Genomic DNA, 25,524 nt, shown 5'->3' with positions numbered 1-25,524 from the left:
AGCCTAGATGTGGATCTGTGGGTGAAGTTGAACCATTTTTGTAATCTGGGAATTGTAGATGTTAGGGAAAAACTGAGAGGATTTGACTTCTCTTGAGACCAACTCCCCCACGGATCCCCCAAATATTGTTTAGTTAACAAGATCGATAGTGGAAATAGTACCAATCTTATTAATGTTCTTTAAAAATAAAACTAATGTAAAATTAAATAGTACAATAGAAATATTTTCAAAATGAAAGAAATGATGGCACGATATAAACAATAACCAAAGTGGAATCTCACAAACAGTTAGCTCATCCAAAAGGATCATTAAAAGTAAATAGAACAATGTCTTACTATTGCATACAGAAGCTACTTAACTGAAGCTTTTACCTTGAGATTTTTAATAATATTTGACGGAAAAAAGTATTATGAGTTATTTATGATTGGTGATACTTTGTAAGAGATTAACCGATATGATGACCTTTCAAAGCAGAAAAACTTGAATACATCACATTCTTGAGTTGCTTTTTGAACAACAGGTGTTCAAGAAGGTGAAATTCTGATAGACTCCAGGGTAAGTTACTGAGTTAGTAGAGGTGATGAATCAGCAATGTAATAACCAGAGACTTGTCTCAATATATGTTTAAATGAGAATCTTCCAACAGCTATTCAGGTTAACCCAGACCCTCTATTCTCCTGTTGCCATGGACGATTTCTGTGGAGAAAACAATTAATAAACTTGGTATGTGATAAATACTGGACAACAATATACCAACTTCAATAAACTATCCATCATAGCAATTGTCTCTTGCATGTATATCATAATGCTTTCATAAAGAGAGCGGAATAAAACAATTTATGATGGCAAATCACCATCGTGGCATTTGTACAGTAATCTAAAGTATGAAACAGTTCATATATTTAACTTTAATCCATAAAAATGTCCATGCATATATTTACCCTTCTGCTTTAGTTAAAAAGTATTCTACTTTATCCTGAAAACTAGCAGCAAAGAATCACACCCTTGTCTGCACTTGTATATTATTAGTTGGATACACATCATTAGATGTGCAATAGTGTTTGTATTGCACACACTAATTCAAAGTACCCATAAGTATGTGATACTGAACACTGGCATTCCTGTATAAATTAAAAAATTATGAGTGAATTAATAGAATATGCTGTCTTACCTATAGTGTTCCCTGAATGCTCCAACCTGTTCAACAGAAAAAGAAAATAAGAAAACTATAAGGTATTTTACATCAAATTAATAACTGAAAGAAATTGCTCCCAGGGTGAAGAACTTGAATTTATGAAGAATATTTTACTTTTTTGTATAGTCGATGGACGAAGTTTGAGGTAATATTTTCAATAAACATTTAATTTGCAGACTGTTAATACATAATTGTGACAGATTGTTAGAACTTCCACAGTACTAATCATGTCTATGGATTATTTGTTTTCAGCCTACATTATGATGGAACACTCAGACACTTCCATTTCAATTTCAGTCAGTACTTAAAGGGTGTGAAGACTCGCGCAAAAAGAAACGTCTAATGCCGTAATTTGACCTAGTTTCGAATGTGGTGTAACAGAAGTGTTAAACACCACCATCGATCCCAGAAAATATATACACACACAGCTTGCTACCGTCGGTAATTAGACACTAGTGTACAGTCAGTACATACAGCTGCGGTCAATATCCACATCACAGTATACAAACGATACAGCGATGGACATCTCAGGTCCAGCTAAAGATAACAATGAAGGTATCACGTTTCATTACTGTCTGCATTTTGTAGCGACACGAACAAAACGTCACTTGCAAGCAACAGAAAGTTAACTTTTTCAGATGGCCGCACGTGGTTTGGGGCGAGTCTTCAATGCCTTAAATGCAGAGTATTGCAATACTTTCTTACCTGAAAGTTAAAGTGGAGTGATAAATCCTGATGTCCAGATAAGTGGGCATAACCATTAAAATGTTGCACCCATTGTATTGATATCTTTGATAATTCCAAACTACTTTACATCTATTTTTCGTAGTACGTATCAATGTAATAATCTAGTCAGAATGTTTAAACTGATATATTATGATTCTACTTCAAGTTTTCAGAAACCTGCAAATGTCCAGCATGGTTGAAGATTCACAAAGGAAAACAAAGCTCTTTTCAAACTTTTACCTCTTCAGTATAGTCAGCATCAGTCAGCTTGTCTCCAATAGCCTTGTTCTGCAAAAAATAAAATTAACAGTTATTACTTTAAAAAAAATATTTATATATTTATCAAGAGTGAACAGAGAATAATGACACACATTTCACATTACGAGTAGACAGCATTCAAATAAGGACCTATTCATGCAGTCCTTTTGAGAGATATGATCCTGTCAAATATTTTATACAGTCTATGATAACAAACCACACAACAATATAACCATTACAGGTAATAGGTCTTTCTACGATCCATAAACAAGAAGTGCTGTCCAAGACCTGCAATATGTATGTTGTTTTATCCTGCCTATATTTTAGACACTGTCAGTAATTTTACCAAACCTACTTTATAGTGTTGCCATAAATAAGACTGCTATAAACTTATGTTGATATCCTCGTTAATGTCCCCACCAAGAGACCAGTAGTGACAAAAGTAATTTATTTTCCACTGGACCATCAGCAAGTTGTCAGTCAGACACTTTTTTGAATAGTTTTATCAAAAATTTCACAAGTGAAGGGCAAGCTACAAAATGTGGATTTTACCTTCCATTATAAAACTAAACAGGTTGATGTAATAAAATATACTTTCATGGCGTATGATCGTTTTTGCAAAATCCATTGAAATTCAACTTACTTTAAGTGGAGCTTAATCAGTAGCAGCTTTAAGTTTAGGAGGCTCAATTATTAACAGTTATCTTTGGTATACTCGATCTTTCGAATAGTTAAACACTCAGAACATCTATTCTGCTCTATTACATTTTTGTAAGCGGATGTTAATCAGTAGCAAATTTACTTTTATTCAGTCTGCTTGAATTATTCAGTTATCTTGGTGTTATAGTATTTTTTGAATTATGATAGTTAAAACACTCAAAGCATCTATTAGTGGATTAATGCAGGGAGCTGCTCCTCTAAGTACTTAGAGTAGCAGCTCCCTGATTAATGTATCATCTGATGTTGTTGCAAAATGTGATCTCAGAAGGAGATCTTTAAGAAGTGTTGACGTTCTGTAGGCATAATAGGTTGGGATGGACACAATTTGGATAGCTGGTGGTTCTTCGACAATGAGGTTACAGTGCTTTCTTAAATCATTCTTGGTTAATATGCATTGTTTTTACATGTATGGTATTACTTAATTTGTAAACTAAGAGTGGCTCTGTAACTCTGAGATTCTAATGAAGGAGCATACCTATGTTTGTATGGTTTAAGTGTAGGGAAGACATGGTCTATTTAATTTCTAGAACAATTTATCAAAAGTAGTTTCTCTTTGAAGGAATCTCTCTTCTATATCAAGTCAGACTACTAGAACATCAAATGACTTAGTGATTCCTTGCCAATACGAGAATACACTTTAGATACAAGATTTCCCAACGATCTGAATTACTGAGCAGAGATGGCAAGTCTTACAGACGTGATAATTCATACCTATGCAAACAGGGTTAACCGTCGAACAAATTGCACTTCTGCATAATTAGACTTATTCTGGCGGTAACCTGTAATTGACCTTTGACCTCAAGGGAATCTGTAGACATGTATTTAACAAGGGCTATGTACATACCAAGTTTGAAGTTCAAGCAACTTCTGAAGTTTTCACATGTTCAAATTTCTCAGAATTTGACATCTGTTGACCTCAAACGACCTTTGACGTCCATAAAAACAATAGGGATCATCTGCCCCACAAAGGCTACCAACATACCAATTTTAAAGTTCAAGCAACTTTCAATTCTTGCGATATCGTGTTTACAAGGTTTTCATGCCTTGACCTCTCTTCACCTTTGACCTCACTGAAAAACAATAGGGATCATCTGTTTACCAATGTCTACCAACAAACCAAGTTTCAAGTTCAAGTAACTTTCACTTCTTGAGATATCGTGTTCACAAAGTTCTCAGCCTTTGATCTCTGGTGACCTAGAATGACCTTTGACCTTAAATAGGTGACATCTAATCACTAAGGGCTACGTACAAACCTAGTGTGAAGTTCAAGTAACTTTCACTTCTAGAGATATCGTGTTTACAAGGTTTTCAGACCTTGACCTCTCTTGACCTTCATGAAAAACAATAGAGATCATCTATTTACCAAGTGTTACCTCCATACAAAGTTTCAAGTTCAGGCAACTTTTTGTTCTTGATATATCGTGTTTACAAGCCAAGGCGTCACATACAAATGCACACTTGCCATCACCATCGCATAAATACCTTCGGCCTTCGGCAAAGAATAACCAGAAAGCCAGTTGGCTTATTGCGGTTCCTTGCCAATTGAGATTATAATCCCAATCTTTCGTCATTGTTGATTAAATTGATCAGCAAGGTTCTTACACTGACTGTGGACCTACCTAAATATGTTAAAATACAATGTTTACAAGCTATTTTTAGCAAAAATCAACTCAAGCCCTGCCCCTTAATAAATGTGCATAATATCACATTGAACATACATTATCATGTACCCGCTATCTACCAACACCTTCACACAAAGTATGATTCAATTCTGAAAATGTTTACATTTGACCCTGTGACCTCATTAATATTCTTGAGATGAGCACCAAAATCACTAGGGCTCTTCTACTCACTATGGCACATATATGTACCAAGTATGACCTCAATCCAACTTGTCGTTGTTCAGTTACTGTGTTTACAATATATTTTGGTGAAAATCAGCTTAAGCTCCGCCCCCTAATAAATATGCATAATATCAACTTGAACATTCATTATCATATACCCACTATCTACCAACACATGAATGCTAAGTATGAATAAGTTCCAACTTTCGGTTGCGGAGTTATCAGCATTTGGAGATTTTCATGTTTGACCCATGACCTCATTAGTATTCATGAGATGGGCACCAAAATAAATAGGGTTCATCTACTCACTATGACTCATCTATGTACCAAGTATGATTTCAATCCAACTTGTCGTTGTTCAGTTACTGTGTTACAAGCTATTTTAGTGAAAATCAACTTAAGCTCCGCCCCCTAATAAAAATGCATAATATCAACTTGAACATATATCACCATGTACCTGCTATCTACCAACATATTAATACCAAGTTTAAATAAATTCTGACTTTTGGTTGTGGAGCTATTAGCGTTTGAAGATTTTTACGTTTGACCCTGTGACCTCAATTTTATTCATGAGATGAGCACCAAAATCAATAGGGTACATCTACTCCTTATGGGCCACCCACCTGGTAAGTATGGTAATGATCTGTCATTCCCTTGTCAAGTAATCGTGCATACAAACTTTTCATACCGAAATATTGCTAAGTCCGCCCCCTCATAAATATGCACGATATCAATTGCAACACACATCAGTATGTGAAGACTATCTACCAATACCATCATACCAAGTTCGACGAAATTCCGACTAATAGAAGCCAAGTTAAATTGCAATTTGGACTTTTTCACGTTTGACCCTGTGACCTCATTAATATTCATGAAATGAGCACCAAAATCAATGTGTTTCATCTACTCACTATAGGCCACCCAGCCACCAAGTATGGTAATGATCGGTCATTCCCTTGTTGAGTTATCGTGCATACAAGCTAAAGTGTTACACACATACAGTCACAGTGTGAATTGTAGTCTTTAGTCTAGTTGAAAATAATATGTGTGAGGCTGCAAAGTGATATACTTAAAATAAACATTAAATAACAGAAGCCAAATAATTACCGGAAAAAGTGAAGCAGTTTCTCTATGAAGCAGCCATTCACCAGTCTTGTTATTCAATCTGTAACTCCGTTTACCAAACCCATAAGGACGCCAGAAAACTATATATGAGACAGAAGAAAAGATACTAGAAAAATGCAATTTTGAATGAAAAGCTTACTATAGCTACTGATAAGCCACGATAATATATTTCTGTTAGTAGTAATTACACCTGTTCAGGTATCTGGAAACCTGGAAGATTTGAGTTAAAAAAAAGACCGAAAATAATGAAAGAGAAAAAGATAATGATGTAAACAATTGTATGAAAAATAACACAAAATAGAAAATATGTAATGATTTCAAGTAAAAACAGATTCAATGTACACTGCATCATTAATATGTTAACCTAATAATGTCTTTGTACAGTAAAATCAGACTATATATAGTGATGTCATTCAATGTTTATTTGTTGGAACACTCTCTGTAATAACACTGATCACAACATTCCTCATCTGCTACAGGCAGCTGTCCTACACTCATTGACCTCTTCCAAGCGACCAGTTCAACTCACTAGTTGTAGTAATGCCTCTCTGGTATAAGGGCACCCCTGAATTATCAGTTAGTGAGTCACTAACATTATTCTCATTATCCCCAATAATTCCCTTGCCAAAGATACTGTACAGTTATATTCATATAATTTAGCCCACTTTTGACCAAAGTAAATCCCATGAGATATAAGGGTCAATTTTCATGAGGATTATGAAGCTGTCCTATCAACAATAAGTTGCAATATATGCAATGATAACCCAAAAATGACACCTTCATAGCATTTTCCATGTTGTGAAATAGTTATTTACTTTCTATGTAGATAACTGTTAAAGTATACACTACATGCAGAGAATATTATCTTGACATTGTTATCCATTACAGTTATGTATGTGTTCAATTTAGTTAATGCTGACCTAGAACGTTTCTAAATGGTCTTGTTTATCAATGTCAAGCAGAGAATGTCAAATAAAGTTCCAAGTAATTTGGTTTAATCTCAATTGACCCACTTGACCTTAGTGTAAAACAGATTCAACTGCATTAATAAGGTCAAAATTTATTACTGTTTTTATCTGAAATATTTGTACAAACTTTGATAACAACATTGTCAGTTGCTATAACTGTAAGAGAAGCCAAAAATATCGGACATGGGAACTGTTTGGATGTCAATTTGCGGAGGACCAAGAAGAAATAGTTATGTTGTTTTTTATGATCCCATTATAGTGCTGTACAACCTCTGTCAGGGTGGAGACAAGTACCTGACTTTGAAGCCATGTTTGGTATCGGATTGATCGTTTGCATCATTATGACTGAGCAATCTTAATTGATTACACGACAATTGTCAGTTAAGATTAAATTGGTACACAAACATAATTAGATCTCTCCATAAATTACACTAAGAAATTTGCAACTGGCTAAGAACCATTCAGTCTGATAAAAACACAGATAATGTTCTATGTCTAAAATTAAATCTAACATTATTTATCTCGTTTATTAACCGATCTTTATCATTTAGTATTTATTTTCATCATTTCAGTGTCATTATTACCTTTCTTCTAATAATCTAAACACATTGCACTACCAGCTCACCACACTGTGATTAATACTTGGATGTGAAATGCAGATTTAATGGGATAAAAATCTACCCGGTCAATCAACTCCCCTCAAAATAAACAGTTTAGTTATTCTTCCTACCCAAAATAATAAGAATAATAAATTTGATAATGTTGGTGACAGGGTAACATTATTTTCTTGAACAAAATTATGTAATATTCTAGTGATTAAAGTGAGGTCATATACCATTCATGGTTCATTTTTACATGTTTTTTCTTCTTCATAGCGTTCTGTTATCCATGAGGAGATAATTAATTTTGTGAGTCACTTTGTGGTTTACTATTCATATTGTTACAAGTTACAATTAAAAGACATTACATCCTGAAAACCTCTGGCACAAATTACCTTGGAAGCTATTCACCTGCATGTAGAACTGAGCATGATACTAGATACAGGTTCAGAACTAAATTATAAGAAACACTGGTGTGAACAATCTGTTAGTCAAATACTATAGAATTAAATACGATCATTAAAAAAGGGAATGGTTTCATCAGGTTTAAAAGCTAGACTTAAAGATGGAAATTCAGTCCTCCATTTTACTCTAGGTTTTCATATTTAGTGATTAGCTGATGAGGGAATATTTTACTGTCAGTGACTAGTCAATCTATTTTTTTTATTTCTCAATTAAATAAAATGGGTTGATGAAAGTTCATCAGGTGGATCACCCAATTAGTCTTTTTGATATCTAAAAAGTTGTTTACATTATTTGCAATTAAAACAAATAAATACTCGTTACGTACCATTGATATTGGATTTCAGACCCGACAGAGCAGATGAAGGGATAGAAGAGGGCAGCAGACAAAAATCAAAACTGGTGGAAAAGAAAAGAAGATAGGCCTATATGAATCTTCAATATTGACATCACACATAAGGTGAACAATGTGGATGACAATGATTTGATCTGTGCAACACAATTAATTCTGTGTTAAATATGCCACATTAATTAATAAATTTATTCAAATATTTTAATAATGTTTAAAACATCATAATTGTTATATAAGTTAAGCTGAGCAATAATTTTTTTAGAAAATACAGGACCGGTATGCTATTGACCCCTCTCCAAGTTGACATAACTTACAGCACTTATACTGTATGTTTATATGACGGTAGAGGGGGGGGGGGGGTATTTTGATTGTTTTCATGGTAATAGAAATTGTGGGACATCATCTTCTAGTCTACATCCTGATTCCCAAGGCTGACCCTATATTTATCATCCGACAAGACTCTTCAAACAATCAGTAAATATACTGACATACAAGCCTTCAGTGTGTCCAACATAACTTCTTTCTACCCAACCCCCCCCCCTCCAATACCTCCTACACCCCCACCATCATTTGGTCAAATATGTAAGTGATTAAGTCTCAAGTACTGCTTTATTGATCTGATTAAAGTTTCTTATGCAAAAATAAATTATATTTTCAAAGTAATTTGACAATTAAAAGCTATTCTTCTAACACATAGACTGATATCCATTAAATGTATGTCCACCAAGCTAGCAAAGTCCTTTATATCTCAACCAGCCATCTCAATACACCCCCACCATCCCCTCCCCACCCCCATCTCAATACACCCCCACCATCCCCTCCCCCACCCCCATCTCAATACACCCCCACCATCCCTCCCCACCCCCCTCAGGACACCACAAACCAGACATTCCTACCGTAGCTAATACTCAACCTTCTTAACAGTAATACTATATAGACATCAGACATTGAATGTACACTGAAATGTTCACTGAAATTAACTACATTGATACTTTGAAATACAATCAGAAAGAACACAGATTCATACACATTGGACTATGCCACAAATCATAATTATATAGAATAATATTAACATAGCTGTGAATAATTAACAGGTTGGTCTGTTTCATATTATTCTATTAACACCACATCCCCCATCCTCACCATTCTCACATTTTTGTTCTCATTTTTTTTTCCTAATGGAAAAGTATTTCCAGTTCTATTTTCATGGTTCTCTCCCAGGCGCATAGCCAAGGGAGGGGGGGGTGGGGCGAAGGGGGCAGCCGCCCCCTTGAGCATATTTTTTAATGTTTTTATGATACCGCTAGTATTTTCAAAAGAGAAATGCTCAGATGCAACTTAAAAGGCCTTGGAAGTGCCATTTCCAGCGATCTGGGAGGCATTTTCAGCCAAAATTTTCGTGCCAACCATGGTGGCGCTATGCTTAGATAGTTTGCAATGCTGAATCTACAGTTTTGCCCCTCCCTTGGCAAATTCCTGGCTACGCGCCTGTTCCCCCCCCCCCTTTTCTTTACTTTTTCTCGGCGATGGGCAGAGTGTAGAGCTGGGACATTGCAGGTCGGTTGGTTTTAGTGATGGTGTATTTTCTATAATTCCTTTTCCACATATTGATACCACCTTCCACCCCCCTCCCACCCCTGATACCCACGTAAGCCCACATCATCCACCACTTCCCTCAAATAACAACATGTCAGTGGTAAACACATACACATAGAGAGTGTGATGTTTGTTGGTTGTATTCTAGTCACAGCTTTATCACAGGTAAGTGTCAATAGCTCCTAAGAATTTTTCGTTTGTTTTGGGGGATTCCCCTTCAGAAGTAGTATGGTAAAATAATAGTAGTAAAATAAAAACCCAGATTTAGAAGCAAAAACAGATTAAGATAAAACATAATTTAAACTGTCAAATACTTTACACATTGATCACAATTTGCTATGATTTGTTTGTCTTTTTATTTACTGTTCCTATAAACTTGTTTTCCTTTTGGTTTCCTTTTCTTATCTATTTCTTACATTGCCTATTTTGCTCTCCATCCTTCTAATTTAACTTTTAATACCCTTGAATTATACACACACTCAGTGTATCATGAAGCAGAAGGGACTTCAAAAAGTACAACCTAACACCAGACAGTGTTTAGATGTATATACAGCAACCTCCAGGGACTTGTTTATCAGTAGATTCCAGGTGTTATATAAAGAACACGCGCACGCGCGCGTCTATTTTATTGAACACAACTTCTTTTCATTCTATTGTTCAAGTATTTGATTGACAGGTGTTGAACAAAAGAAAATGTTAAACTATTGAAAGTCAAAGTCAAAGTCAGTAAAGGAAAAAAATTACTGTACATCTTTAGCAAGAAAATGATGGAACAATTTCAATTGACTTTTAGCATTGAAAATGTGTACTGTCTGAGTAGAAAATAGTAGAAATAGTTAACTGTACAAATATATGATGAATGTCTGCACAGTGTAGAGTATAGAACTTAGGGTTGGCTTTTGCAATGGTAATGTACTGAAAACACAATGTACAGTATATATAGATAATGGAAGGGTCGTTGGCCTTGTGTGCTGGGGGGTGAGATGGTGGGGAGGGTTTGTGCAGTCAGGGTTTGTGCAGTGAGGGTTGGTGCAGAGAGGGGTGGTGCAGGGAGGGGTGGTGCAGGGAGGAGTGGTGCTGGGAAGATGTGGTGTGAAAGGGGTTTTGGTAGTGGGGCAGTGGGGATCGAAGGTTGGTAAGGTGGTGGTGTAGGTGAAAGGAGAAAACTGTAGTGTTAGTTAATAATATGCATACATCACTGTCTTGTTATATGAGGGAGAGAAGGGTGGGTAAAGGGTGTGTGTGCGGGTGTGGGGGGAAGGTGGACGTGGGTGTATTGGGAGTATTGTTTAACGATATAACCCATGTGCCATAAACATAGATTATGAAAATGGAGGATAGTGGCAGTTGGTGGGGGGGGGGGAGGGAGGGTTTATATTGGTATGTACTGTAATTGGAGATACATGAGAATATATTTGTTGAATGTTGTTTACATACAGACTGATGTTTTCTTGGTTTCTATTGTGTGGGGATTAACTGTAATGTTATGTGGGTTAGTTAAAAAGATGCATACATCACAAGTATTGTGTTGAACGGGGGGGGGGGGGGGTCAAAGGGTTTATATTTGTATGTACTGCAATTGGAGAAAGATGAGAATATATTTGTTGAATGTTGTTTACATACAGACTGATGTTTTATTGGTTTCTATTGTGTGTGGATTAACTGTAATGTTATGTGGGTTAGTTAATAAGATGCATTCATCACAAGTATTTTGTTGAACGGGGGGGGGGGGGGGGAAATGATTGGAGGAGGTGAAGACATGTTGTTGATCAGATGGGAGGGATGAGAATTGTGTGATGGAAGGAGAACTGGGGGGGTGGAGTGAAGGGTGTTGTTAAAAAGGTAACCCATGTGCTATAATCATAGATTATGAAAATGGGGTAAGCGGTCCTGCATAGAGGTATTGGTTGGCGGGTGGGGTGGGTAGGAAGGGGGATAAGGGAAAGCTTAGGTATATATAGTTGAGAGGGTGTGCCATATGGATGGATGAAGGCAATTACAATCTGTTTAATTTATATCAATGTGTTTTTCTTAACTTTAACATCAATATGCACCAATTATATCAATTAAGAGGAAATATTGAGCTTCAACATTCAAACTTGATTGTGTTTTTGGTTTTGATTCTTTTTTAATCTCCTGTAAAAGTTTCCTATTAATCTAAATGATCACAGTTTGTTTTTGTTTATTATTTTGAGTTGACTTTTGGCAAATTTATCTATTTTACTCTAAGATGATGATATTTTATTCTAGTGGTCTAATTACATCTTAACTTTTGTTATTGTTTCAATTAGAATTATTGCATTTAAGTTTAAGCTAGAGCTTCCTATCTTCAAATTTATAACACCTATTATTTCAACAAATTTCATTTTTCTGAAGAATTTATTGTTTGAATTTATGTTATTCTGACTCATTTAGTCTCTATTTTACTCTCCTATTAATTATATTCCTTACCTGATGACTGTTCTTTCATTGTTAGTTGATTTCTTTATTCAATTTCTTCTTCATTTATTTGTATTTATTCTACAATTTTCTAAACCTATCAATAAATCCTTCAGTAATTACTAAATATAACTATATTAATCATTCCTATCTTGTTTACATCATTAACATTAATTAGTTATTTTATTAATTACTAATATTATTTACATATTTATTAATTATACTTACACCAGTTGCTTGAATCTTTGAGAGTGTTGTAGATAGTTTAATATTCCATTAACTTCATGTTTATTCATTTCTCTCCCTGCCTCTGTTACTATGCTCATCCTCTCTATTGATGTTATGATTGGTAGAGAGAGACCAGAGTAGAGAGTAATATCATCTTCATCAACCTTGTTAAAGGAACGGACTAGATCCACACTGAATATAGGAATCTGAAGGAAAGTAAATAATAAATATAATATTAATAATTATATCATAATATCAGAAACATCTGTTATTATTTTACAATAATGTTTATGAGTTGACTATTTTTGTTATAACTAATGAAGTACTAATGGTCCTGGGGTTGGAGGGGGTTATAGTGGGGCCAGTTTAATATTCAAATTGGTGTAAAGGGGGTGTGTTTGGTTAAAGTGCACAGTTACACTAATATATTACTTTACTGTAAATAGACACAGTGTTGTAAGATTATTGAACAAAAGGGGAACAGGAGGGTGTGCTGTGGTTCAGGGTCAGGTGGGGGGGGGGGGGGGTTGTATTACGTATTCTGTTAGTGGTATGGGTTATTTTACTGTTCAGTTGTAAGTTATTCTAGTATAGGGTAAGAACAAAACTATAATACATTGAAACCTGAATTTGTAGAGGTGTTCAATTATCTCTTTACTGAGGTGTAATCAGGGTTAGTTTAATAACAATAGATGGGGATATGGGGAGTGTTGCGGGGGAGGGGAGAGGGTCATAATGGTTGGAATTATACTGCTATGGGTCTCAAATGAATGCATTAGCTTTAAATTACTTTTGTTAGTTTTTAGTTAATACTTACTTTTGTCTGGGATTAAGGCAGCATTGGATTTATAGCAATATTACATACAGAAAACGAGAAGGGTGGGGAGGGGTTGTTAATGTGACCGGGTGTATGCAGGGTGTATCGTTTACATGGATTTGAATCAGGGATGATGTTCTATTTTTTAGGTTCTGTTATTTTAGATTCATTCTAATTAATCAGGATGTATTGTGGTGGATGCTGGGGAGAGGTTAGAACCTAATAAAATAAGTGTTTGACACAGTTGGACATTATAATTACTGAATAATGAATTAATAGCTACTGTCAGTCACATATGCCAGATTTTTTTTTGGGGGGGGGGGGGTGAGGGATTAATTGTGGTCAACTTATTGAGCCTAGAAGAGGAATGATGGGGCGTAGAGGTGTTTAGTTAGAATCCAAACACAATAACCAGGATGTTTCTGTTGTATTTTTTCTCTTAGTCCAACTGTTATTAAAAGTTAGTTCAATTAATTAGAAACACAAAAGGCTCAGAGATCATCCAGGCCTAAGAAGTTGTTATTCTTTTCTCTGTTTGTGGTTCCTCAATTAAGTTATATTCCTTATCTTTATTCTGTTTATTTTAATTTGTTAATTTCATGTTATTCTCTCGTATCATCAAAAGGACCATTGTAGGGTAAGATGTTAGATTAAAAATTATTTAACGTTCATTAATTCTAGTAAATATAATTAATAGTCTTTTGCCTTTGTGAAGCTCATTGTTAATGTTGCAGGGAAAACCATTGTTTTTTCTTTGAAAACCATTGTTTCTTTTCTTTTATAAATTATTATTCTATGTAAAGTCTATAGCATATTAAATTTATTTTTGGTTTAATTGATGGACATTATTTGATTTCAGTCTAATCATATCTGGCTACAGGTTTACATGAATACTGGAATGTAAATATATAAAGACCCTCCAACATAACTTAACTACTTCACAGAATTACTAAACAGAAAAGAGTTTATTTTCAGGTTAGAGAATTAAACACAGAGATTCTAATTAAATTTCCTTTCAATAATTCAACAATTAAGCATCATGCAACTTATTAAATCAGTCTGAATTTGATTATATTTTACATTTGTTTTGTAAATCTTCAATCGATTCCTCGTTTTGGTTGTTTGATACTAATTTATTATTTTCCTTTATTGTTTATAATTATAATCTTATTGATTGTTTACAAATTTGGCTACTTGTTCAATTTACTCTATGGTTCTCTCCAATCATCTGATAGAGAGCATGAACATTGTAAGTAATTTAAACCTGCTAATTATTTAATCAATTGTTAATTAATGCCGTCTTCATGGGCTTTATAATTCATGAGAGATGGAACATTCACATCTCAAGTCCGTTTATTTATTAGTGTTACCTTGTTTGAAATTCAGAGTCACCTTTTGTTTACAAACAATTAAAGATTTAATTGATAAAATATTAACGAGGGTTTTATAGGTCACTATTACCATTCCCTTTAGACTTTATCTTTGTTTTTACTACATTAATTTTTAATTTGTTTGTCAAATTCATGTCCAAGTACACACAATGTTCACAATATAGTTTAAGACGTTAAAACATTAACAATACTGTAGAACTTAGATTTGGTTCATTCCACGATACCCCTTTAAGTTGTACTTACGTCATGATTGGATGCTTTCACCAGGACCTCTATGACTGACCTCTGTACTGACTCACTGGTCCTATTATCAATGGCCACAGTACCTGAACACAGCGATTTAATTGTCTGGATGTCATCAGCCTGTGAAATAAAGGAATATTTATTTATTATTATGATATCATGATATAATTCAGAACAAATGTTGTAATACTACTCTACATAACAGTAAATCATTCATCTGTGACAGTCCTGGAATATTTATTTATTATTATGATATCATGATATAATCAGAGCAGATGTTGTAATACTACTCTACATAACAATAAATCATTCATCTGTGACAGTCCTGGTATATTTATTTATTATTATGATATCATGGTATAATCAGAGCAGATGTTGTAATATTACTCTACATAACAATAAATCATTCATCTGTGGCAGTCCTGGTATATTTGGTGAAAATCTTGTCAGTTTCATTGAATTACTTCTTACATCAATTTCAGGGTAAATTTAGACTTCTGATGACAATAGGAAGTAGGAATAAACAAATTATAACTCCTTCATCGGAAAACTCACGATAAATAGAAATAGTTTAAACAATTTGTTGTCTTTCACATTTTATGTTCAAATGTGTTAATTAATATCACTCTAATTATTTCACAGTTACTAAAGAGTGACTGAAGAGTGTTCGGTGGGTTTAAGTTCTTGGGAAGGAGAGAAAGTGATTCACAAAGCAATATCACTCATTAATATTCATCATCTACTGTTAATTAATATCACCCTAATTATTTCACAGCTACTGAAGAGTGACTGAATAGTGTTGGGTGGGTTTAAGTTCTTGGGAAGGAGAGAAAGTGATTCACAAAGCAATATCACTCATTAATATTCATCATCTACTGTTAATTAATATCACCCTAATTATTTCACAGCTACTGAAGAGTGACTGAATAGTGTTGGGTGGGTTTAAGTTCTTGGGAAGGAGAGGATGTGATTCACAAAGCAATATCACTCATTAATATTCATCTTCTACTGTTAACTTGTTTCTATATAGTTAGTGGTTGAATCTAACAAAGGATTTTATTATAATATTCCTTCAATTTCCAGATTATGCTGCTTGTTAACACCAACCTTCCTCCATTCACCAGAGTGTAGATCAAGTTGACTGACATGGCTTGGCCACAGGACTGTGAGGAAAGGAACAATAAAAAAAAAAAATTGACTTAAAACAAATGTTGTGTTATATGTTGAATGAACTTAGCAACATGGATTACCATTAATATAGCCAATCACTTTGGGATGTTGCCAGTCTTGCCAGGAAAGTATAATTTATCGCAATTCATTATCGGGAACTTACAGGAAGCAAGAGTACAAAACAATAGGAATTACTGAGTTACAATTGCTTCATTTTCCAACAATAATGATGAAGGATGGAGTTATTATGTGAGGGAGGGGAGAGAGGGCAGGAAGTGAATGTGAATGATTCAATGTTTATGAACAGCTCCCTTAACTTCCATGTTAAAGCCTCTACTGAGCAGTTTTGTTTTTCTTTGTAAAATTCAATAATTGGTCGATTTTGTTTCTCATAGGAAATATTTTGCAGTGAATTAAATTCTTTCAGTTCATAGCAATAAATTATGAGTAAGTTAAGAAAACATTGATCACTTCATTAATTTACAATCAGTGTTATGATTGAGGGAAGAAAGAGTGGGGAGGGAAATGGGGGGGGGAGCTAACTCTTCTGCTAATCTGGTAGATGAAGTCTTAATTCAAGCAGTTTTAGCCAAGAAAATCCAATCTAAAGCCTGGTTCAAGTTAACGAAAACTTAGCCCAGCACCTTGTAACACCACAACACCGAAAACAACCAAATATAACTCTGGCAAGACATACTACGTAACAGAGCTTCATCATTACCCCAGTTACACACAAAATGTCCCTAATCCAAATGACCTTGAGGTATTGAAAGTCAACTCAAAGACAATGTTTGAATTAGATTTGTTACTTTATACAGAGTATTGTTTACACTGATTAAAAGATAGTCAGGTAAAATGTTGAATCCTAGTTTAAGTATTATTTAACATTTATCACTCATCTGTAATGACCTTACTTGACCTGTGTATAAAATACCTTTAATCTGTCTTGATTTTGCTGTTTCTGGTATTATCCCAGGTCTGATGAATTCAGGCAGTTTACAGTTGAAGAACCTGTAACAGTAAAGGAAAATAATACAAAGTAATAAAATGACTTTAATTAGTAAACTTAAATATCAATTTAACTATTTAATTTCATTTATACACATTAACATCAGTTGTAGATCATAATTAACATTAGTGATTAACACAACAGCTAATAATGTTATCAAGATACTTGTCAATCAAGTAAATTAAAGGTAGATACAGCAGAGAGGTAACCTATCACTCTCCATTGGTTCTTCGTTTAAGTAACGTTGCTGGGGAGGGGATGGCTGGGGGGGAGGGGGGAGGAGGTGGTGATTGCACATGAAAAAAAAGGACACATTGTGCTTTTGTATTTCATTTCCAGGTTTAACTATCAATTCCTCTGCTGTGAGTAGAAAGAATTAAAGGTAGTCAGTATAGGCCCTAAATCATAGCACGCTATAATTGCTAGAAGTTTTCACAAAGTACTTTCCTGGAGGTCTTTACTCTCCAAATTGTTCTCAGACATTTTTAAGGAACACACAAGATAACTGAATGTCCCAGTGAGGAAAATTTCCTTGAATGATGTAATAAAAACCGTTGAAGAATTTTGACCAAAGGTACAGTACACCATATTTGAACATCTAGCATATTTAGGCCAATACAACATACCTTTAAATAGAGCCATCACTGACTTATTATTTCTTTGTCAATAGTTTAAATATGTAAAGTCCTGACTGAGTAGTTAAGTTGTTAAATGTGTTCAGGTTTGATATGATGCTGTTTAGTAATAAAGTCATTTTGCATGCACACAATTTAAAGAAGGCATAACTTGATTTATTTTGTTTCCATTCCGGTCCACAGCGATCCCCAAATAAATAATGATTCAGATTGTGATGCTCACCAATTGTCTCTGATCATTAAAAGTGTCCTAGACTACCAATCAGCTGATTTTATCATCTTAAATTAAGATTCACTTCCCAAGGACTAACTCAGTCTGAAGACATCATAGCAATATAACATAATTAATTATTAGTACCTGTTTAATTACTGATGACAACTCAGTTAGTTTTTCTTTGATTTACTCACCAAAGTTCTCTGAATTTCTCAGACTGTATGTAGTTCAATAGTCCTATGACGTTATCCTCACTAATGAGGTTCCCGGATCCCTCATTTATAGATATCTTCTCTAGTGATGAGAGGGGTGGCAAGCAAAGACCAGATTTGAGCAGGACGTCACCATGTTGGACCTTATTGAAGGAAAACTTGAGCGACAGATGACATATTGGTATCTGTAGTGAAGAAATTAAGCAAACAAAGCATATGGATTTAGTGTTGGTTCAGTCTTATCTTGTAACCAATTATCATGTTGGTATACGTAATACAATGCAAAACACCAATTTAGGTAACATTTAAAAAAAATATAAAAAATAAAACAAAAACAACAAAGTAAATAAACTGAATATGACAGGTACAGTATGATTTATTAAGCACAATTATCACTTTAATCTAATCTAAGTGATATGTTTGGATTTCAGCTATCAGCAGGCATAACGATAAGTACCTGGGGATCTGGGATTAATTGGAGGCAGGCAAAATATTGGGGAATGATATGGGGGCATGAATTATGCCTTGGGTTAAAGAGTAAAGTATAATCCAACTTACATTATAACATAAAGAGAAATAAAAGTGTAGGAAGTTGGTGACATCATTGTCAACCCTAAGCATCTCTTTCCTTTATTCATATTTGTTGAATGCAAAACTGAAATTTTGAAAGTTTACTTCACTTTACCTAACCTAAATTGATTGTATATAAAATAACGTGATGACGTTATAAAATATGTTACTAGTGTTAGGCTAGGAAACAAACTCATGTCAGCTCTGCTCTTTACATAATAAATAGACCCAAATACACCCAAAGAAGCAACAATTTTTAAAGTAGCCAAGGTGAGCCAGGGTCCAGATACATGAGTTAATGGACATGGCTTGAGGGGAATAACTTCTGGTATCACATTAAAAAATTGTATGTAAAATCTTCATGTTGCTATACAATTACAAGTGTAAAAATGTATCACAGTGTTTGCACACATGAATCATGTTATATCACAGATCAAAATTGACAGCCTACAAAACTGCAACACAAAATTTTAACATAAAATATTCCCTGGCATCTCACATTAATTTCTCTTGGATTTTTCCCTTTTTCAGAATGTGAGTTACACGCTGGTGATGAAAGATACACACATTAACACAATTAAGAGATCACCTACAGTCTACAAGTACCATGATAGCCTCTAGGCCTAGTCTAGGTTATATCATGTAGCTATTAACAGAGCTCCATGGTTATATTAGATAAGTAAGTAAAGCAAAATATCAGTTTAGCGGGCTGCAGCCAAGAAAATAATTTGTGTTGTACTGGTTAAAGTGCTTTGTTGTGTTGCTCTATACTAACTATAAAACTGTCAAAACTGAAAATGAGAAGCAACAATCTTAACCTTTATAAGGAAATTAAAGTGCTGTAAGTGAAACCACTCTACTGCTTTAACCATAAATGCAAAACAATACAGTCATATCGGCACTGTAAAGGCAAATGTAGTTAGTGTGTAGTTCCAGAACAATTAAAAGAAACAAGCTTGCGACCAAGATACACTGACACCTGAGCTTCCATACAGTGAAGTTGAAACTGATGCTAAGTTTATACGTTGATAATATGTATGCTATGGGGCATGAATCTACAGTGCATAAGCACACAGAGTAAACAGTATGCATTGACACCCAAAACAATAAGCTTAGGCCTTAATAATAACACACTGCAGTTATAGCAGAGGGTACGTCTTACACACTGTAGCCTACTGTACATATGAATATGATGCAATGTATCAGAGAGCAGATTTCAACCGGCCTACGAGAAAATACACAGAGCCACAGTAAATAGATTATCAAACATTTGTGACCTTCAAGTTACCATTAACAATATATCAAATTAATACCTTATGTCTCCCTTTGGGACTGAACCCACTAATTTATTACAGTAACTTCTTCGGACCAGACTATCGTTGCCATGGTAAAACCATAACAAGACATGAAATTTCTTTTTGGAAAGAAAGGCGTGGGACGCCGATACGGCAGGCCACTAACACATTGCTCAACGAAAAATCCTTAAGGGACGGTGACTGTAACAATCAGTAACTAACATTTCTTAAATTTTTGATCAAATTTCAGCATATGATAAAAACAGAATTGGCCTGAAGCTGAATACAAATTTAGAGTTTAAAGCAAGGATGTAATTGCAATAGCCCATGCAGCTCCTAACTTATGATCAAACAATTCACAAACTGTTTCTTTCAATGTCACATGTATGATGTGGGCTACTCGATCGTAACTCATAGGCTTATTTAAGTAACTGACAAACCCATTCTTGTGACTGAAGTGATGAATGAAACTTCAAATTCTAACAGTAACACATGTTAATTGTTATCAAGTAGTACTACTAGTTCCTCTCCCCATTCCGCATTATGTTAGCCTTGGGCAGTTAAGCCTACACTAGTAGCAGTAGCATGGTGGGTTCATGATTGATGATGCACTTAAGTATTTGATTAACGATGTCCGTCAACGAAAAATCCAAATCACTCAACTGTAGGCCTATGCGTTTTTCATGTGTAGTTCCTCAGAAATGTAATAATCTCAAAATGTTTATTGTTCTGTCACTACACAACGTACAATTGAGCAGAATTTGACCACAAAATGTCTGCCGTGTCAAGTTCTTTCATACCCCTAAATTGATATTCGTCTATTGGTTAACTGTAGTGTAGGCCTAAGTATACATACGTTGACTTTGGATGCTGTTTGCTATGCTCTGGGCCAATGAGCTCAGACAGGTCAGGTCCCAGAGAGTAGTAGTATCATACTGAGGTAATTTGGGTTATTTTCAAGGAGTAAGATTTCCAAATGCCAGTATTACTAATACTAGTAATATTAATAACACTTAACAAAGTAACAACTAACCCTAACGCACAATGTTGGGTCGTTCTCTGATGTAATTTTTACGAAGTGGATATAGGCCTAGGCCCTATATAATATAGCCGTCAGACGGTTCCCGATTCCAGTTGACTATTCAGCCGTCACTTCCGTCTGACATGCGCAGTTATCAATCTTGCGGACTTTTATTTATTTTTAAAAAACAATTTTTTCAGTTTTTTTCATTTTTGTTTCTTTTTGGGTTTTTTTTTTGTTCAGTTTTGAAGTGACGGCTAAATAGTAAACTGGAATCGGGAACCATCTGACGGCTATAGGCCTATATCCACTGCCTAATTTTTAAGTTTTGAACTTAGATTTCCCACTCTGCATACCGTAGCTAACGTTAGGCCTACCCTATGCAATTCTCGATATCTGTAACTGTAAGCTGGCTTAGTATCAATGAGATGCCATTTGGCAGTTAACCTGCCATTGGCTATGCCTAACACATGTAAGGTCTTCGTCCTAGCCTCGTACAAGAGTAAGAAGTAGGTAGTAACGGCTAAAGTACGTTTGACTTATTTCCAATTTCCAATTCCTCCATGGCTTACTTTCGCGAGTTCCTGCTTGCGGGAAGATCACATATACATACATACATACATACATACTAGGATAACTTCGCCTAGGCTAATTAGACTACGCCTACACCATATGCTTACTTACCTTGATTATAGAATCAATCGGATAATTAAATAGCCGCCATGTAGACCTAATTATCTATTGTTTTACTTTTACGGCACCTTACTGGCGGGAATGGAGGGGGAGATATTGTTAAGAGTATAGTACTTTTACTAGTACCAAAGATAATTCACCTTCCGAAGGTTGAATATCTTTGCTAGGACTACGCCAGAGCCGTAAACGTATGTGGCTAGGCTCTGGAGTAAGCGCGCGATGTAGTGCATTGTTTTGTTGGTTCAAAGTTTGAACATAAATAATGGCGCTATTTAGAAAACTTGTAGAAACTTCTGTTATTTTTTGTGCCTTTTGTAGTAGAGAATAAAGGTCCTGCAATGAATAGTAAGATTGTCCTTATATACAAATATATAGCAATATTCAATAGGGATAGTGTGGGTTAAGCTGATCAAAATCAGATAACAACCATTTGTATGACAAATTTTGACTCCTGCATCGTACCGGACACTGAATACTACTGAATACTAACTGAATACTACTGAATACATTGAATACTAACTGAATACTAAATATCCCAACCCGCTGATGATGGTAAGCAACTTACACGTTACACAGAATCAGAGCAACACAGTAGAGGACTGTGTGTGTTAGGAGAGGGCTGGTTACATCTGTCAACGAACACTTTATCTGTATTGCAGCTCTCTCTCTCTCTCTCTTTCTCTTGGTTAGATCTTATCTGTGATCTTGAGTCCAAATTAACGGTACTTTGATATATTATTATTGTTACCCCGTTATTTATATAGAGCATAATCCAAAAGTTCTATGCGCTTTACAAGACAAAAAAAAAAAATTGGACAAATTATTCAAAGAAATTAGTCTTCAAGCATTTCTTAAATTAAACACAAGTAGGGAAGGAGAGTCTCTGACAGCCCGAGGTAAGTTGTTCCACATCACTGGGGCGACATGGAGAAACGCTGATCTCCCAGCCCACTTCTTGGGAGGGAACGTCACAAGTAGCGTGGAATTAGAGGCAGAGCGGAGAACCCGGCTAGGTGTGTAGGTCTGTAAAAGTTCTTGTAGATAGTGTGGAGCAATGTTGTACAAATATTTGTACACGTATGTAACGATTCGAAAACGAATCCTCTTCTCACAAGGCAACCAGTGCAGATCCAGGAGGACAGGGCTGATGTGGTCATTGCGATATATGTTATTTTTAATCTTTATTAATCTACTCCAAAAAAGCACCGGAAGTGTCCCTTAAATCATCGGCCAGCCATAAGAATATTTTTGTTTTAGACAACTGTATTGCATATAAAGATGTCACTCTACAGTGGCTGTAGCTATGTGTGAAAATGTGGACTCAACTTCCATGTTACCTACCGTTAAACTTGAATATGATGGAAACTCAAGCATGTGACTCCTTCCATTGGTTTAAGTTGTCAAAATGACGTACTTGAGAGATACTTCCAAGCGATACTTTACTTTTGTCATGATTACCGTTAAAGGAAAGATAAACATACTTAGTCATGGCATAACTGCGATATGCCCTGTATATCTCATCCCATACATGTACAAAAATTTGGTATCATAAATAGCAACTTGCGACCATATCATGTCGACATAAAAGTCCTCATATTACTGAAGATTGGGACCTTCATTTACTTGAGTTGTAATGTTGTAAGTTCATTCCTAGGCTGTCTCGGTTGAGGGGACCGTTACGTAGAAGTAAATGATTTAACTCTAAAATAAACTCAGTATAATGTGCCATGGCCTAAAATAATAAGTGAGAATATGCAGGAGTAGTCATAACATATTGCCTGCCATTGGTATATATGACAGTGTGTGCGCGCATTGTAAACAGGAATAGTACACAAATATGCCACGATGGCTCGTACGTGATGAAATGAGCGTATAGTTCATCGTAATGGAGTGAGCGGTAGGTTTGCTGTATTATTCGACAACGACTGGGTGCTAATGAGTGGAAAGACATATACATATACGATGGGAACCAGCCCGCACAGTGCATTTGAAACTTTACCCGAAGCTCTGTACTGTTGTGGTGTCTGTTAATGCAGCGATTACAGGGATGCTACACTGGAGAAAAGGGGTTTAGCAGCTGCCCCTACCCAACAACCCCTCCCCCAAATGACCCCTCCAAACGGCGAAATGATTTCCCGGTCGGGTTAGAAAGGCAATTTATGTGGTTTTGGTTCAAAATCGTGACGTTGGTTAGCAAAATTCTCTGTTGTTGGCGGGAACTAATGTTAAGTCTCGTCAAAACGACGATTGATCGAGGCTATCGGGCAACCGGTTTGTGGGGGAAGATTTGGTAATGTCTGAATACATGTAGAACGATTAATGATTACGAAATGAAATATTTACAATATTATCATCTGGGATCGGTAAATCTAGTCGTGTACATAACTTTCTCCGATCTGAGTCCATTGATCTACTATTATTTATATTTTCAGTTCTAGTTGAATAACATATCCATGTATTAGATATATTCGTTAACCAAAATTTTTTTTTTAACAGTTAATCTTAATTGATCTGAATAAACTGTTCAAACCATGGCAAGAGTTTGGCATTAGGAAAATATCCACCAAGATAATTTAAGCCTTCTCTCGGTTCAGACAATCCCGCTGCCGATTTGGACGCACCCGATTGTCTTGCTTGTGTCAAGATGTACATAGTGTATATTCAAATATTGACTAAATTGGCTGGAAAAGATTATGTTGATATAAAGACGTCAGTTAGATCAGTTTCTATTTACAGACAAGCTATGACAATTACACGATGTTGTAGGAAGACTAAAGAAAAAGTGAATCGTTCCGTAGAATGATCTTACTTTTGTTACTCCTATAGTGACAATAGACATGGACTACAATATATTATTAAGTCAAAATTTCCATTCTAGAAATGTCGGCTCTCTCTATCCATATATTGTCGAATTATCGTTGCTTTATTCTGAAACTTTTATATCTTAATATCTTGAGCGTTTTATTCAGAAATACTGAGTCAACATTTTATCAGGATATTTTGACTGTTGATTGTTGCTATATAATGATAAAAAGATTTGAAAGTTGTACATACTATAGGAGGTATCATGATAGCAACAATGGATAACATGAAAGCCCAAATTGTTCTAAATGTGCTATGCGACTTCGGGAGTTTTCAAGTGTTGAGGAATCATGGGACTTTCTGTTGTAGAGAATTGTGGGTAGTAAACCAGTAAGCATCCCCAAATCAACACAATTTAATGACGCACATGAGGGGTTAAACATTTCTTCAAATTTGTTGGTTTCTCAAAAACAGTTGTAATCACGAAATAGAAATATGTATTTGTTGATATTATTGTTCCATTAAAGATTCTAAGCCTTCCGTCATGCTTAAGTTATTGCATTAGTTTGTGTAGAGCTATTTATGCTGAAGTCATCACAAACTATGACGATGTTACCAACCATTGTTAATACACCGACCTGCCTTTGTTTCTAAGCTGGCGGGGAAGGGGAATGAGGAGGAGCGCAGCCTATTTAAATAGATAATTAGAGTGTCATTTAACATCATGTGTAGCAACATCATTAATAAAGAGATCGGTTATAATAATGGGATCAGTCATGCAGCTGTACCCCAACTAGACCGTTATATGGAGGGTTACTTTATTAATTGCTGATGTTGTTTTTGTTGTCATGGTCAGATATGGATTTATATACAAAGGAAGAGAATAACCGTGGATCGTTGAAGACGACTACCCGTATAGAAAGGTCTGGGAGCATTCTTC

General features: G+C 35.2%; 2 protein-coding genes across 2 annotated transcripts in view; one reads left to right on the top strand and one right to left on the bottom strand.

Annotated features, from left to right (window-relative positions):
• The window catches only part of LOC139982444 (epithelial sodium channel subunit beta-like), a 131,071-nt gene that overhangs the window by 76,097 nt on the left and 29,450 nt on the right, over positions 1 to 25,524 (top strand). The gene's annotated exons all lie outside the window — the stretch shown is intronic.
• The window catches only part of LOC139983724 (uncharacterized), a 28,885-nt gene continuing 3,800 nt past the window's right edge, over positions 440 to 25,524 (bottom strand). The window contains exons 4-14 of the mRNA XM_071997456.1: positions 21,774 to 21,827; positions 18,186 to 18,388; positions 17,068 to 17,144; positions 16,071 to 16,126; positions 14,964 to 15,083; positions 12,513 to 12,718; positions 8,226 to 8,296; positions 5,851 to 5,948; positions 2,162 to 2,209; positions 1,172 to 1,197; positions 440 to 696 (exon numbers count right to left, since the gene is read on the bottom strand). Coding sequence (XP_071853557.1) covers positions 651 to 696; positions 1,172 to 1,197; positions 2,162 to 2,209; positions 5,851 to 5,948; positions 8,226 to 8,296; positions 12,513 to 12,718; positions 14,964 to 15,083; positions 16,071 to 16,126; positions 17,068 to 17,144; positions 18,186 to 18,388; positions 21,774 to 21,827 — 1,005 coding nt within the window. The 3' untranslated portion in view covers positions 440 to 650. The remainder of the gene's footprint in view (positions 697 to 1,171; positions 1,198 to 2,161; positions 2,210 to 5,850; positions 5,949 to 8,225; positions 8,297 to 12,512; positions 12,719 to 14,963; positions 15,084 to 16,070; positions 16,127 to 17,067; positions 17,145 to 18,185; positions 18,389 to 21,773; positions 21,828 to 25,524) is intronic.

Source organism: Apostichopus japonicus, chromosome 16 (assembly GCF_037975245.1).
Source record: "Apostichopus japonicus isolate 1M-3 chromosome 16, ASM3797524v1, whole genome shotgun sequence".
Lineage (NCBI taxonomy): Eukaryota > Metazoa > Echinodermata > Holothuroidea > Aspidochirotida > Stichopodidae > Apostichopus > Apostichopus japonicus.
Note: the sequence above shows the minus strand (reverse complement) of the source record. Positions and strands in the feature narration are given on the sequence as shown.